At 40.1% G+C, this 15,759-nt stretch overlaps 1 protein-coding gene across 2 annotated transcripts in view; it reads right to left on the bottom strand.

Annotated features, from left to right (window-relative positions):
• The window catches only part of QRICH1 (glutamine rich 1), a 56,368-nt gene that overhangs the window by 35,463 nt on the left and 5,146 nt on the right, over positions 1–15,759 (bottom strand). For both annotated transcript variants that reach the window (XM_007168762.3, XM_007168763.3), the window contains exon 2: positions 7,946–8,275. In XM_007168762.3, the coding sequence (XP_007168824.1) occupies positions 7,946–8,254 (309 nt within the window). In that variant the 5' untranslated portion in view covers positions 8,255–8,275. The remainder of the gene's footprint in view (positions 1–7,945; positions 8,276–15,759) is intronic.

Below are 15,759 nucleotides of genomic sequence, written 5' to 3'. Positions count from 1 at the left end.
GCAGGGGACACGGGTTCGATCCCTGGTCCGGGAAGATCCCACATGCTGCGGAGCAACTAAGCCTGTGCGCCACAACTGCTGAGCCTGCATTCTAGAGCCCGCAAGCCACAACTACTGAGCACACGTGTCTAGAGCCCATGCTCCGCAACAAGAGAAGCCACCAGAATGAGAAGCCTGTGCACTGCAATGAAGAGTAGCCCCCGCTCACTGTAACTAGAGAAAGCCAGCACACGGCAACAAAGACCCAACGCAGCCACAAAAAAAGAATATGAAAAAGAATATATATATATATAACTGAGTCACTCTGCTGTATAGCAGAAATTAACACATTGTAAATTAAATATACTTCAATAAAATTAAAAAAAAAAAAAAGACTGGACATGAAGGGCCAGAAAAGGCAGCAATAAACAGCCTACCAATCTGAAGTGATGATCAGGACCCCAATCAGCCCACAAAGTGCCAGTGAGAGAATAGCTGATTTCAGTCCTGTTTTTGGCTGCAAACCCTTGTTTGCAGAATACACCACATTATGACTTCTGCCTCCCCAAGGCAGAAGCTGGAATCACTGTCCCAACCTCTCCTGCAGCTACAGTGCAGGCGTGTGACCAAGGCTTCCCAAATTAGACACACTGCATGAAATCTGGACTCAAAACAGAGCAACATGAGGCAGCAGGAACCACAACCTCCATTTTCTGGTGAGAGTGGAAGATTGTGGCAGAAATGGAACAGGATGGCATAAATCCCAATGAGAGACTATGGTAGGACAAGGACCTGTGCCCAGGGGTGTGGCTGAAGGTCTTTGCCAAGGCAGGCTAGCAATGTGACCTGAGTCCTATTCCTGGCTGTGCAGCCTCCAAGACACATTCTCTAAAAACCAAAACTCAGATAGATACAAAAGATATCAAAACAAGTTGAGAACTTTAAAATAGTATTTACCTTGGGAGAGAAAGATGTACAGAGGGGTATTAGAGATCTGAACTGCATCTGTAACATTATGTTTTTAAAAAACAAAACAAAAAAAAGCAAAAATGGCAAACTGCCAACACAGTAGGAATACTTGTTCTAAATATTTGTCTGGATACTTACTTTTCAAATGTTTGAAAAGCAACTGGGGCCCTAGGTAGGAATGGCACTAATGAGGAGAAGGAGAGGAAGAAGAAAACAACAGTGGCTATTATTTATTTGAGGGCTTACTACGTTCCAGGCAGTGTACTTAGGACTTAGCATTTTATGGAATCCTCAAAGTAACTACAACATAAATTCTTTTATTTCCATGATGTACCTAAGGAAACGGACTCAAAGTGGTTAAGTCACTTGTCTATAACCATATATCTAAAGAATCAGAGGCAGATCGAACTCATGTTTGTTTAAGGGCAGTCTGGCTCTTGATTACCTCCTTCCTCACTCTCAGCAATTCTACACTGAGGTGAGGGGTTAGGGACTGACTGCCCCAGCACAGAGGGAATGTGCAACAGCAAAAAGAGGAAGAGGGACAGAAGTTGGGATGACAAATGAGGAAGAATTGTACTTTGATCCACTGAAGGCTTGAGATCTTTACTTCTAGCAACAAAAGAATCAAGTGCTGAGAAATCTCCTTCCCCAAAGCATCCTTCACTTAGCAGGACCAGACTGACCAACCAGCCTTGTATGAAGCCTCAGTTCCTGCCCTATAGAAGTACAGAGAAGAAACAAGAAATTCTATGGGTGCTAAGTGAAACCGGACTCCTAGAATTCACCATCAGAGGGTCTTCTCTCTGGCATACACATTTAACTCCATGTGGATACTTTAGGAAGTACCCAACTCAAGAGGGCTCTTGAAAGTGAAGTTCCAAATGAACCACCTTCACCTAGCTCAGGCAGACCTATCAACAACAGGAAACTTAGGCCTTCCTGGTATTGTACAAACTGTGAAGGTATTTACATGACAGCTCTTCCTTTTGCCTCAAGAAAGTGCCTCCCTATCTTAAATAAACATATGCTACTGTGATATTGTAATATAATTTTTGGTCTTTTCTCTGATTCTTGATCTGAGCTCTTAAGACCTTTGTAATTTCCTAAGTGATAATATAAATGCTAGGATCATATTATTTTCTAATGAGGCAACTTTGGTGGATTCCTGGATGAGGGCTGGTCACCTCAAAGGCCAAGCCATAATTAGAAACTTGGTACTTTCAGCCCCACCCTCCATTCTCTGGAGAGGGAAGAGGGGCTAGAAATTGAGTTACTAATCGATCATACCTATATGATGTAGCCTCCACAAAAATCCCGAAAGTTTGGGGTTTAGAGAGTTCCTGGGTTGGTGAATACATTCACGTGCTGGGAGGGTGGTACACCCCAACTCCATGAGGACAGAGGCTCCTGTGTTCACGACCCTTCAGAACCTCGCCCCATGTATCTCTTTATTTGGTTGTTCAACCGTATCCTTTATCATTTCCTTAATTATATAATAAACTGGTAAATGTGTTTCCCTGAGTTCTGTGAGCTGTTCTGGCAAATCATCATACCTAAGGAGGGGTAGTGAGAATCGCAATTTATAGCCAGTTAGTCAAAAGTACAGGTGAGATAACCTGGGACTTGCAACTAGTGTCGGAAGTGGGGGGCAGTCTTGTGAAACTGATCCCTTAACTTGCGGGGATCTGACGCTAACTCCAAACAGATAGTGTCAGAACTGAATTGAATTATAGGCCAGCCAGCTGGTGTGAAGAATTGGTCATTGTGGGGGAAAAAACACACGTTTCGGGGCCAAAAGTGTGAGTGTGGTAGTAGCAGAGAGTAAACGGACACAGTGAGTTTTATTCAGACAGCTACTCTAATTAACTTTTGACACAGACCTTTGTCTCCCATCAATTCACTAACACTGTTCTAAGGATATGATTACTTTGTCAAATCTAACAAGCTATGTGGCCGCTTCTAGGCTGGAAAGATGAGAAATTCTTGGGGACAGAACAAACTCTCTGGGATGGTGACAGATGGTTTTAAAAAAGCAATCTAATTTTACCGCAATTTTTAAAAAAAGCAACTTAGAAAACTCTCTGCCCTCAAGGTAATGAATTGTTTTGAAATTTCAAATAACATTAATATAGGCATAATTTTACATTCTTATCAAAAGAGTTAGGTTGAGACACAATACTATGGGCCAAAGAGCCTTTTAACATTTGAACTGAGAAGGCAGGTCTGTTCAGCTCCATATTTCAGTGTACACGTCACCTCTCTAGTCTCATCCTTTCACTCAGTGCACTCCAGTTACACAGCCATTCTGCCATTTTTCAAATAAGCAGGCTCCCACCTTAGGGCTTTCTGATTTGGAATGCTCTTTCCTCAGATAACCATATGGCTCACTCACCAGCTCTCTTTGGTCTTAACTCAAAAGTCACCAGGATATTAAGGCTTACCCTGGCCACCCCCATCTGCTTTGTTTTTCTCCTCTGCATTTATCACTATATAACAAGATTTTAAAAAATCTTATATATCATCTAACCCCTCCCAGCTATAATGTATGTTCCACAAGGTCAGGAAGCTTTCTGTCTTGTTCAGTGCTGTACCTAAACATCTAGCAAAGGGCTTCATACATAAACACAAACATATGGAGATGTCTGGGATAGGGGAAAAAAGGTTAAGAATCATTGTCCTATACAAGTTCAAAGCAAAATATTCGCAAGCAACACTTTTTTTTTTTTATTACAAAAGTAGTTCATGTTTAAAAAAAAAAAAAGTCAAGCACTCCTCCTTAGTACCCCACTACCCCGCCCAATTACTGTTTTGGGCTTTATTACTACTATTTAAGGACCACTACATTCTACATATGCTAAAAGCCAGTGATACTAAACTGGTTCTGACACTCTATAATCTGTTAAACATCCTGCTCTGTCAATATACATAGATCTATCTCATTCTTCTGGCTGCACAGGACAATATAGTACAGTTGTATCATTATTTGCCATTTCCCTTACTGAAAGAGTGACTTGTTTCCAGTGTTACTACTATAAGCAATGCGGCAGTGAATATCCTTATATACACATTTATCTGTGAACACAAATGCAAGGCCAAAGGTACGCATATTTAAACATTTGACAAGTATTGCCAAATTCACTCTCAAGAAAATCACACTAATTTATCCTCTTATACACTTGCTACCCTGGGTGAAATCTTTATAACTGTTTTCCTATCTAATAAATAAAACATATTTCATTTTAAAAACTTACACTTCCATAATCACCAGAAGCATGAAGCATCTTTTGACATACTTACTAGCACAATCTGTATTTCCTCCCCCATGAACTATCTATTTATATCCTTTGTTCATTTTTCCACTACATCATTTTTTTTTCCTATTTTGTAAGTTTCTTGTGTATTAGAAACACTAGTTAGGAGCACAGGCTCGAGTTAAAACAGCTTGGGTGCAAACGCTAGCTATCAGAAGATGAGTTAACCTCCCTATACCTCATGTGCTATTTTTAGTTTCAAAAATTATACTTTTAGGGCTTCCCTGGTGGCGCAGTGGTTAAGAATCCGTCTGCCAATGCAGGGGACACAGGTTCGAGCCCTGGTCCAGGAAGATCCCACATGCCACGGAGCAACTAAGCCCGTGCGCCACAACTACTGAGCCTGCGCTCTAGAGCCCGCGCACCATAACTACTGAAGCCTGCATGCCCTAGAGCCCGTGCTCCACAAGACAAGCCACCGCAATGAGAAGCCCGCGCACCGCAACAAAGAGTAGCCCCCACTCACTGCAACTAGAGAAAGCCTGCGCACAGCAACGAAGACCCAATGCAGCCAAAAATAAATTAATTAAATAAAAAAATTTTTAAAATTATACCTTTAAAGAAAGAATATACAGACCTATAAAACAGATCAAGAAACAACATGTGTATAAAATAATTTTGTATCTGCTAGGCCCATATTTTCTGTCACTCAGAAAATGTTTTTCCGAAGTCTTATATAAAGTTGTATCTTTAGCCATATATTTATTGATATTGTCTGGCTTATGATTTTTTTTAAAACAAGTTTTTATTGTATTTAAGACACTTAGGTTTTTTTTGGCCACGCTGCGCAACTTGCAGGATCCCCACCAGGGACTGAACCTGGGTCCCCTGCACTGGAAGCGCCGAGTCCGAACCACTGGACTGCCAGGGAATTTCCTGGCTTATGATTTTGATAGCTTTAGATTTATTAACATTGTCAACTTTCATATAACATTAATAACAACTTACAATCTTTATTTAAATTAAATCTACAAAGCCAACTTTTAGAAAAATTAAATTCCATTTGGCTTAAGACAGTTATTAATGAAAATATATGTCTTAAAAAATTTTTTAATTTATGAAAAGGAAAGAAAGATTAGTCTCAAGAAAGGTAAACTAGGCTTAACTAAACTTTGGTCCAAGAATGCTTGGCTAAAAGGTCTTTTTTTTTTTTTTCCAGCCATGCTACGCGGCTTGTGGGAGCTTAGTTCCCTGACCAGGGATCAAACCTGGGCCCTTGGCAGTGAAAGTGTGGAGTCCTAACCACTGGACCGCCAGGGAATTCCCTAAAAGGTCATTTTTAATTTTAAATAAAGGGGATAAAAACTACTTTTGCACATATCATATACCACAAACCATATCTTGGCAACTTGTACGGTAGAAATTTGTGGTAAGATTTTTTAGAACTACTTGAATAAAGCAAAAAAAAAACCCTCACCTAGGAAATTTTTTTTTAAAGGAAAAAATGAGGTTTCCTCTACCTACACAAATAACTTGAATTAAAATTGATAACCTGTGTGGGAAAGGGAACCACACATAAATAGCCGCCTAACAGGCTGGCTAAAATGTGACCCGTAGAAAAAAAATATGATTCTTACCAAAAGAGCACTGATAATTATTATTGAATTATTATATCACTTGCTGATCAAGCTAACATTCCATGGGCTGTAAATATAGTAATTTTTATGCAGGGGTCCCCTGAGGCCTGAAAATTAGTTCAAAGATTCTTTCAGGGTAAAAAACGATTGGGAAAAGCTATCTCAGGGTTTACTTCTTTCCTTAGGAAGGCTTTCCACAACCTAAAATTACAGAAACTTTCTATACTGCCTTTTCATAGTTCATTGTTTTCTTGTTATCTGACTCTTCAACCCATCTGGACCTTATTTTAATTATGAGAGGTATCTGACTATTTCCAAAAGAGGAGTAGACTGCCTTACTCCACTAATGGAATATATCCTTTCCTCACTGATCAGCAGAGCCACTTTCATCCTATACCTGGTATCTACTCATAATGTATGCAGACACGAGTGTGTATATGTTTTAAAGTCCTTGGTCAACTCCCAACACATGGGTCCCCAAAGGAGCCTTCTACTCTTTGTATTCTTTACTTCTTGGATTAGGGGACCCTGAGAACTGCTCCACCTTTCCTAAAAGTTTCTCTCTTAGATGAATTCCTCTATCACCTGATTCTGTTTGTTTCCTCTCTTGCAGCAATTCCTCAGATTTAGTGGGTTTAAAAAAAAAAATCATTCCCTATTTATTATTTTTAGTGAAGTTTAGTTGCTGTACAATTTTATAAGTTACAGGTGTACAATATAGTGATTCACAATTTTTAAAGGTTAAGATTTAGTGGGTTTTTTGATGGCACTTTTTTTCCCCCAGCACTGCTAGAAAAAAAAATTTTTAAGTATCTTTTCAGTCACTGAGGATGGGAAAATATGTGTTCTTATGAGTCCACCATATTGAACCTATCTCATGGATTTATTATTTTATTTCTTCTTCCATTTACAAGGGGTTTGGGAAAAATGATGATACTAATAGGTGATCTCAATTAGCTATCTTGAATGTAAAGTCTCAAAAAACACTTTAAACTCAAATCCCAAACTATTTCAATCTTACGAAAAAGAAGATCCAAGCAGTAAAAAACAGAATAATTTCTTCAACCGAAAAGTCAGGCCTTCCCTTTTTACCTTTCCTGTACCCTTCCTTCCTTATAGAGACTGGAATAAACAACTGCATCCTTCCATGTGCCAGATGCTTTCTTGTTATCTCATTCAGTCTCACTAAATAGTATTATCCCTACTGACAGATGAAAAAACTAGCACTAAAAAGATTAAGAAAATATCAACAAATAAGAAGTCAGGTCAAATTTAAACCCAGGAATGCAACTCCAAAGCCCAGGTCCTTCCAATATACTCACCTACATTGCTAAGGGGCAAAACCTTCTATCTCACCAAACACACCTCTTCACACTCTTGCCTCTCTATCATGTTCTACTCCTTTTCCTATTCTCTTGGTGGAAGTCATGGAGGGCAAAGTGAAATGCAACCACAATAGACAGTAGCAAGAAAGCAGCATTTGTAACTGTAGGAGAGTTTTAGTTTCACATAAGGACCCCTAAAGAGGAAAACTTACCTTCTCGGCAAATGTATTAAGTTTCTCATCTTTCAGTAAGCATATTATCAATTAGCATTATTTCTTGAGGTTTATAAATATCAAATGCAGGCCTAGAAATTTACAGGTGACGTTGAGTCATGGAACCATACAACTACATGAATAAGAGCCTTTCCATTTAAAAAAAAAGTTCCAAATATCATGCTTTTAGTAATGAGCTAAGACTAGCCCTCCTATGTTCTTATCTGCTCAGGGTGACACAGACAGAAGGGGAGCTTCAGTCACACACAGTGTGACACATCCAAATCCAGTTCCAAAAGACCTCTTAATTTCTATACTGTTCAGTTCTCCAAAGCAAATGGCAAGTATCTGTAGCCTCTTAAGTTTACAGTAGTTGCAAATATTTTTAGTCTATGTTAACTATGAAAGCCCTTGTGTAAGATAAAATGTTTTAAAAAAACCAGAATATTCCCCTTGGTGAAAATAATCTCTGACATCTGTATATAGACGTGATGCTCTACTAACCAAAACCCTGATGGCAAATAAAGTCTATTCAATAGGATGCACCTCAACATTTATTTCCCTTTTACCTGAACCTGCTGTGGCTGTTGAACCTGGATCTGCTGTTCTTGCTGGGTTTGTGGCTGAACACTGGTGGTGACTGGACAGGCAAGTTCAAGCAAAGACCCGGCCACTTCGGTGCTGTCTGTGTAAATGCAGTTCCCACCCTGTTGGTACACCATGGTAGTGGTGGCCGTCTGCTGGAACTCCTGAAGGGCTTCTGGCCCCTTAGAGGCTAGTGAGTCCAGAAATTCCTTCATCCTGTGTTGCGGGACAGACCGCGCCTTCACTCTGATGTACTCTTCAAAGGAGATGGTGTTCTCCAGAGAATTATTCATATTGCAGAGTCCTTAGGGTTCCTAGAAATAAAATAAATGGACAGAAGTCAAAACTATGTCACTGTTTTAACATACTGAAATGCACAGAGCAATCACTCTTGCATCAGTGTGGACTAATCAGGGCAGCTGTATACATCTGGAATCCAAAGTAAGATTTTATTAAATAACCTTATTTTTTTTCAGTTAATGGCATCTGAAAATTGTTTCCATAAACATTTCTTAAATCAAACTATCACACTGAAAACAAAAAACAAAAGCATGTGTCACAGTACTGGATGAAACGGGCTGCAAATACACTCTCCACCCAGCACTAGGCCAATCCCATCTTCTCTGCAGAGCCAAGCACTGGACAAGAAAAGTCACATGCAACACTGCCCTGTGACCATCAGAGAGGACTACCAAGGAAGGTAGGAGCCAGGATTCCTACCAACATGTTCTATTTCCACTGCCAACTATGTTTTACAGTGAAGGAACACCTATGCCACCTAGCTGTGGCAAGACCCTGGAGACAAGGGATGTGTTCATTTCCCACCAGAAACACCAAAAATCCCATTTTGCTGTATACTGCTCACATTCTTTTGCTGCATAGCTTACTGGTTAAAAGCATGGATTTTGGAGCCAGCCTTTCCTGGGTTTAAAATCCAGCTCAAGGGCTTCCCTGGTGGCACAGTGGTTAAGAATCTGCCTGCCAATGCAGGAGACACAGGTTCGAGCCCTGGTCTGGGAAGATCCCACATGCCGTGGAGCAACTAAGCCCGTGTGCCACAGCTGCTGAGCCTGCACTCTAGAGCACGTGAGCCACAACTACTGAAGCCCGCGTGCCACAACTACTGAGGCCCGCGTGCCACAACTACTGAGGCCCGTGCGCCTGGAGCCTGTGCTCCGCAACAAGGGAAGCCACCGCAATGAGAAGCCCGCCAACAAAGAGTAGCCCCCACTTGCCGCAACTAGAGAAAGCTGGCACGCAGCAACAAAGACCCAACGCAGCCAAAAATAAAAATAAATAAAATAAATTTACTAAAAAAAAAAAACCCAGCTGGAACTCTCCTTTGCTGTGTTACCCTGGACAAGTCAGTTAACTTTAGTTTTGTCTATAAAATCGGAATTAAAATAGCATGTACGTCAAAAAGTTGACTTGAGAATTAAATATATGTAAAGCACTTAGAAAAGTACCTGACATATATACAGTGCCACATAATTATTAACTAATTCTATTAAAGTAAGTGGGGGGAGAAAATTGAATAGTACCTTAAATAACTAGGTCACTTCAGAAATCAATTCTGCAAGTTTTTCATCAGGGTATTTACCTTAAGAATTAATCTGGAGACTTCCCTGGTGGCGCAGTAGTTAAGGATCCACCTGTTAATGCAGGGGACAGGGGTTCAAGCCCTGGTCCGGGAAGATCCCACATGCCTTGGAGCAAATAAGCCCATGCGCCACAACTACTGAGCCTGCGCTCTAGAGCCTGAGAGCTACAACTACTGAGCCCACGTGCTGCAACTACTGAAACCCCTGTGCCTAGAGCCCGTGCTCCTCAATAAGAGAAGCCATCGCAATGAGAAGCCCGTGCACTGCAACAAAGAATAGCCCTCGCTAGCTGCAACTAGAGAAAGCCCACGCGCAGCAATGAAGACGCAACGTGGCCGAAAAAAGATAAATAAAATTAAAATTTAAAAAAATTTTAAAAAAAAGAATTAATCTGCAAGGGTGGATAGTAGCTCTCAATCACCTGGGAGACAACCATGCAATCTATCCATGAACTGCTGAGGGCCCTGTCACTGCTGCTTTCATACCATACTCATACTGACCAGTACCACCTTCAGGACAAAAGCAATGGCAGGATATGAAAGTTACACAAACCAAGTGAATCTCTTTGCCAAAAAAACACTCTCAGTCAATCTCAAATGTCTAGAAAAGTGATTTGTTTCCTTGAGCCATCCGACTAGAAATATCAGTCTCCCTTTCACTGCCCAGATGTTGTCTTCTGTTAACAGATATAAGGTGTGTGGGTAATCATATATCTTCCACCTGGCTCTAAACTCTAGTAGACAGGACTGTGTCCTGGTCCTCTCTGAATGGCTGATACGTGTAGGTACTTTGTATATATCTGTTGCACTTGGAATTCAATGTGGAACAAAAAGGATTATGACTCTGTTCCTGTAACATCTATAACTTACAACCATAAAATGTTATGCTTTTCTCTAGTAAATGGTTAATCTATACCTTGGGGGGGAAAAAAGCCCTATATATCCAGGGCAAGAGACTAAAGGAAAAATATGATCCTTACTGCTATTAATTTACTGACACCGGCAATATTCCTGTGGGAGGCTGTTTAAGTATAGTATACAAATTATATTCAGGTACTTTCAAACAGAATAGACCCAGCAATAAACCTTTTATTATGATGACCATCATATATTGTAAATATATTTCTCCATAAATAAAGAATACTACATATACCTTATCCTGTCTACAATGCCTAGACCCCTACTCTCAGGAAAGCCTCCACCTCTTAGGAAACCCCAAGCGCAAGAGAGTACAGAGAACGGCAAGTACAGGTCAGGGGAGTGAGTGCAAGGTGAAGCTGTTGCTGATGGCCTCTTGTCTGGAAATTTAACACTTGTTTGTCCCTTTGTCACCTCTCTTCTAACCATCTCCCTTGCCCAGTTCTCCCTTCTCTCCGTTGCAGAGGCTCTCAGTTATCTTTCTCAGGACAGAAAATTAGAAGGTCTTCTATGAGACTTCAAGATTAAGCTATCAATGATATCCATGGCACATAGAGTAGGAGGGGCATCAAGGACAAGCACTTCATACTCAGAGCAGGCCACTCCAGCATAGGTGACCCACAAACAGTCACTAACCACATTGGCACAGAATGTGTCAAAGCTTCCCTCTGATAACAGCATCACAATTGAAATTTCCCTCTTAAGGAAGCATCTCTCATAATATAGACCCACTAATATTACAAAGTTCACAATATGTGATTCTAATATCCAATTACATACACCCTTCTGCTCATAAGGGACAAAGGAGAGAGTGTGAACAACCATTAACCAGTTCTCTACCATGTTGGCACATATTTCAGTTTTTCACCGCCATTATAGAAAAAAAGCAGAGGGCAACTGAAATTTACACTTCCCCAAATTAATTTTCTTCAATAATTAGTTGCATTCATGTAAAATACTTAGAGATTGCTTGAATTTTGTCTGTGCTAGAATCGTAGCTACTGTATCAAAGCAATTTTTAAAAAAGTATAGAGAATCATGCAAATCATGCAAAAAAAAAAAAAAAAAACTTTTTCTGCTTCAAATCTGGGAGAATATAAATATGACCAAGCACAAATACAAAGAAACACTGAAAGTTAAGTTTACAGAACCAGAAAACCTTCACACAAATATTGCTCGGTAAAGGCAGTCCACAGAATCTTCCTAGTGACCTTATTTCCCTTCACTCTTTTAAGTTTCAGTAATCAAGGAGGCTTAAGCCTCATCTGAAGTCTGATATTAAGTACAAAGCAGAATTATACCAATTTTTCTTCCTAGACACAAGCTTTCTTCAGTTTTCAGTGCAGAATTCCACCTGGTTTTTTTTGGTGGGGGGGTTGTCTTTGTTTTTTTTGGTGGGGAGGATAAAAGTAACACATCTACTTTCTTAGAAAAACTGTTCAAATAATATAGCAAGGTATAAAATGAAAAGTAAAAACAGCTAAGTAGGGGCTTCCCTGGTGGCACAGTGGTTAATAATCTGCCTAGGGACACAGGTTCGAGCCCTGGCCAGGGAAGATCCCACATGCCGTGCAGCAACTAAGCCCGTGCGCCACAACTACTGAGCCTGAGCTCTAGAGCCCGCAAGCCACAACTACTGAGCCCATGTGCCACAACTACTGAAGCCTGCGCGCCTAGAGTCCGTGCTCCACAACAAGACAAGACACGACAATGAGAAGCCCACGCACCGCAACGAAGAGTAGCCCCGCTCACCGCAACTAGAGAAAGCCTGTACACAGCAACAAAGACCCAACAAAGCCAAAAATAAATAAATTAATTAATTAAAAAACAAAACGCTAAGTATGCTGTGACCTCTGGTTCTTTTTTTTTTTTTTTTAAGGAAGGAGGGGGTTTTATAAGTGGCCAAAAATTGTGAAAGACTGCAAGACAACTCATTTTTTTTTCTCATAGCACAGTTCAGAATGTTAATGTTTAAATTAAATGTTAAATGTTTAAAATTACTCTCTAAAATTTTAAACCGCTTTCTCCAAATTAAGAATGTAAGTGAGGGCTTCCCTGGTGGCGCAGTGGTTGAGAATCTGCCTGCCAATGCAGGGGACACGGGTTCAAGCCCTGGTCTGGGAAGATCCCACATACCGCGGAGCCACTGGGCCCGTGAGCCACAACTACTGAGCCTGCGCGTCTGGAGCCTGTGCTCCGCAACAAGAGAGGCCACGACAGTGAGAGGCCCGTGCACCGCGATGAAGAGTGGCCCCCGCTTGCCGCAACTAGAGAAAGCCCTCGCACAGAAACTAAGACCCAACACAGCAAAAATAAATAAATAAATAAATAAATATTAAAAAAAAAAATCTTAAAAAAAAAAAAAAAAAGAATGTAAGTGAACCATAGAGGGAAAATCCTGCTCTATTAAAAGAAGGCTTCATGGGGCTTCCCTGGTGGCGCAGTGGTTGAGAATCTGCCTGCTAATGCAGGGGACACGGGTTCGAGCCCTGGTCTGGGAAGATCCCACATGCCACGGAGCAGCTGGGCCCGTGAGCCACAATTGCTGAGCCTGCGCGTCTGGAGCCTGTGCCCCGCGACGGGAGGGGCCGCGATAGAGAAAGGCCCGCGCACCGCGATGAAGAGCGGTCCCCGCACCGCGATGAAGAGTGGCCCCCGCTTGCCGCAAATGGAGAAAGCCCTCGCACGAACCGAAGACCCAACACAGCCAAAAATAAATAAATAAATAAATAAATAAATAAGAAAATCCTAAAAAAAAAAAAAAAAAAAAAAAAAAAAGAAGGCTTCATATGTTCTAATAGAAAAACCACAATTTAATTGATTTTTAAAAATCTACCTAAATATTTCAAAATAACTGTTTATGCTTCCCTGAATTAACTAACTCCCAGTTTTAAGTACTACTTTTATTTTATTTTATTTTATGTTAACATCTTTATTGGAGTATAATTGCTTTACAATGGTGTGTTAGTTTCTGCTTTATAACAAAGTGAATCAGTTATACATATACATATGTCCCCACATCTCTTCCCTCTTGCATCTCCCTCCCTCCCACCCTCCTTATCCCACCCCTCTAGGTGGTCACAAAGCACCGAGCTGATCTCCCTGAGCTGATCTCCCTGTGCTATGCGGCTGCTTCCACTAGCTATCTATTTTACATTTGGTAGTGTATATACGACCATGCCACTCTCTCACTTTGTCCCAGCTTACCCTTCCCCCTCCCTGTATCCTCAAGTCCATTCTCTAGTAGGTCTGTCTGCATCTTTATTCCCGTCTTGCCCCTAGGTTCTTCTGACCATTTTTTTTTCTTTTTTTTTAGATTCCATATATATGTGTTAGCATACGGTATTTGTTTTTCTCTTTCTGATCTACCAATTTTAAATAATGGTCTGTCCTCTAGGAAAGGTGTTAGGGCATTTAAATCACCTTCCTCTCACTAACCCCTGCCAATCATATTTTAATTTTTGTCATGATCAGTTTCATAGCTTTAAACCTCTAGTTGTAGGCACACTAATTTTATAGTATCTCTGGACTTCCCATCATGTAAGATAAGGAAATTAAAGTTCCATGCCCTCTATTTTTGACAAGCATTTAGCTAAGTGAGTATAGCTTCTGTTTAATCAATCTTTTAGTTTTAACAACACAGCATTTCATACCAAATCAAACTCAGAACATTTTTTTTTTTTTTTTTAAATCAAGGTTCCAGGACTTCCCTGGTAAGTCCAGTGGGTAAGACTCCGCGCTCCCAATGCAGGGGGCCGGGGATCGACCCCTGGTCGGGGAACTAGATCTCACATGCATGCCGCAACTAAACAACTAAGAGTCCGCGTGCTGCAACTAAGACCTGACGCAGCCAAAAAATAATAACAATCTTTAAAAAATCAAGGTTCCAAAGATGATAAAAACCATTCTGCTCCAAATAAATCCTACCTGTCAGTACTTCTAGAATACTACATTCAAAACAGTCACTACAAGAATAGTCCAAATGTAAATTTATTTCCTGAGCAGAATGGCAAATAAGATGGATATTCAGTTCTCAGAAAGAATGGAATAAAAGCTTGGAAAAGTATCTGCTATAAAGCCCCAAAGTTCATTCTTTAAGTTTTCATCAAAAAAAGAAAAGACCACACACCTTTAAGTAGGGAAAATTCTATAAAACTTAGAAAACGTTGATAAAGGTTCATACACAGGTTCACTATATTCTCCTCTGTTCTTATGAAAATATTTGAAATATCCTATGACAAAACCACCTTTTGGTTTATAGCTAGCCATGTATTTTAAGTAGTTGAGACTCCAAAGTTATAAAACCTTCTGCAGTGCTCCAACCTTACAGTCTACTGTTGGCTCTAAGCAGAAGCTACTACTTCCTAATTCCCATTGCTTTTTCCTTTCACTAAGCCCCCAAGAGGTTCTTCACTGACTGTACAAGTCCACAGAATCATCTGAGAACCACTAAATCAGAGAAAGCTAAATATTAACAAATAATGAATTCAATGGAGAACTTAAAAAATATGTAACGGAAAAGGCCAATTTGAAAGAATATTCCAATCTGCTCATTTATACACAAGGTTTCATTTCTTGTCCTTTTAACGTGCTCACTTGGCAGTATCTACCAGACTGACACATTCCAATAATGAAAGTACACTAAGTCAGCATTTGACCAGACACAAAAGTGCTGCTTGGGGCGGGGGATGGGGGGGTTGGGGTGGCTTCAGAAATACATTTAAATATTTGAGACCAGTCAGTGAGTAAAAAACAACACTGAGAAAAATTAAACATATTCTCAATAGTGGTGATAGGTTCTTCCTTTGCTTTTATGCTCAGAAAAAGTCTGCCTTTACCATAAACTCATTCACTTACAATTTTTAAATTTACTGTATAATTATTTACACAATGCTTTGATCCATTTAGAGTTTATTTTGCATAGTGTGAAGTAAAAGCCTAATTTTATTTCCAAAGACCCAACAACCCTGTATCATTTACTGAATTACTGAAATTTATTTGCCCGCTGATTTAAAATGCCACTGTGATTATATATCAAATTCATATAAAGAAGGTCTGCTTCCAAGCTTTTTGTGTGATTCCACAGATCCTTCTGTAACATAGTAACTTAAAAAAAAAAAAAGCATGTTAATACCTAGAAGATCCACCTTCCCCCAACAAAACGTTTGGTTTTAAAATAAAAAAATTTAGTGACACAGAAGACACATTACGTGGGAAAAAGGAGGCCAATACAATTGTATTTATATATCCCAGTATGGTTTAATTATGTACCCAAGAAGA

Source organism: Balaenoptera acutorostrata, chromosome 10 (assembly GCF_949987535.1).
Source record: "Balaenoptera acutorostrata chromosome 10, mBalAcu1.1, whole genome shotgun sequence".
In the NCBI taxonomy this organism is placed as follows: Eukaryota; Metazoa; Chordata; class Mammalia; order Artiodactyla; family Balaenopteridae; genus Balaenoptera; species Balaenoptera acutorostrata.
The sequence above is the reverse complement of the archived record's forward strand: the minus strand, read 5'-3'. Positions and strand labels throughout refer to the sequence as shown.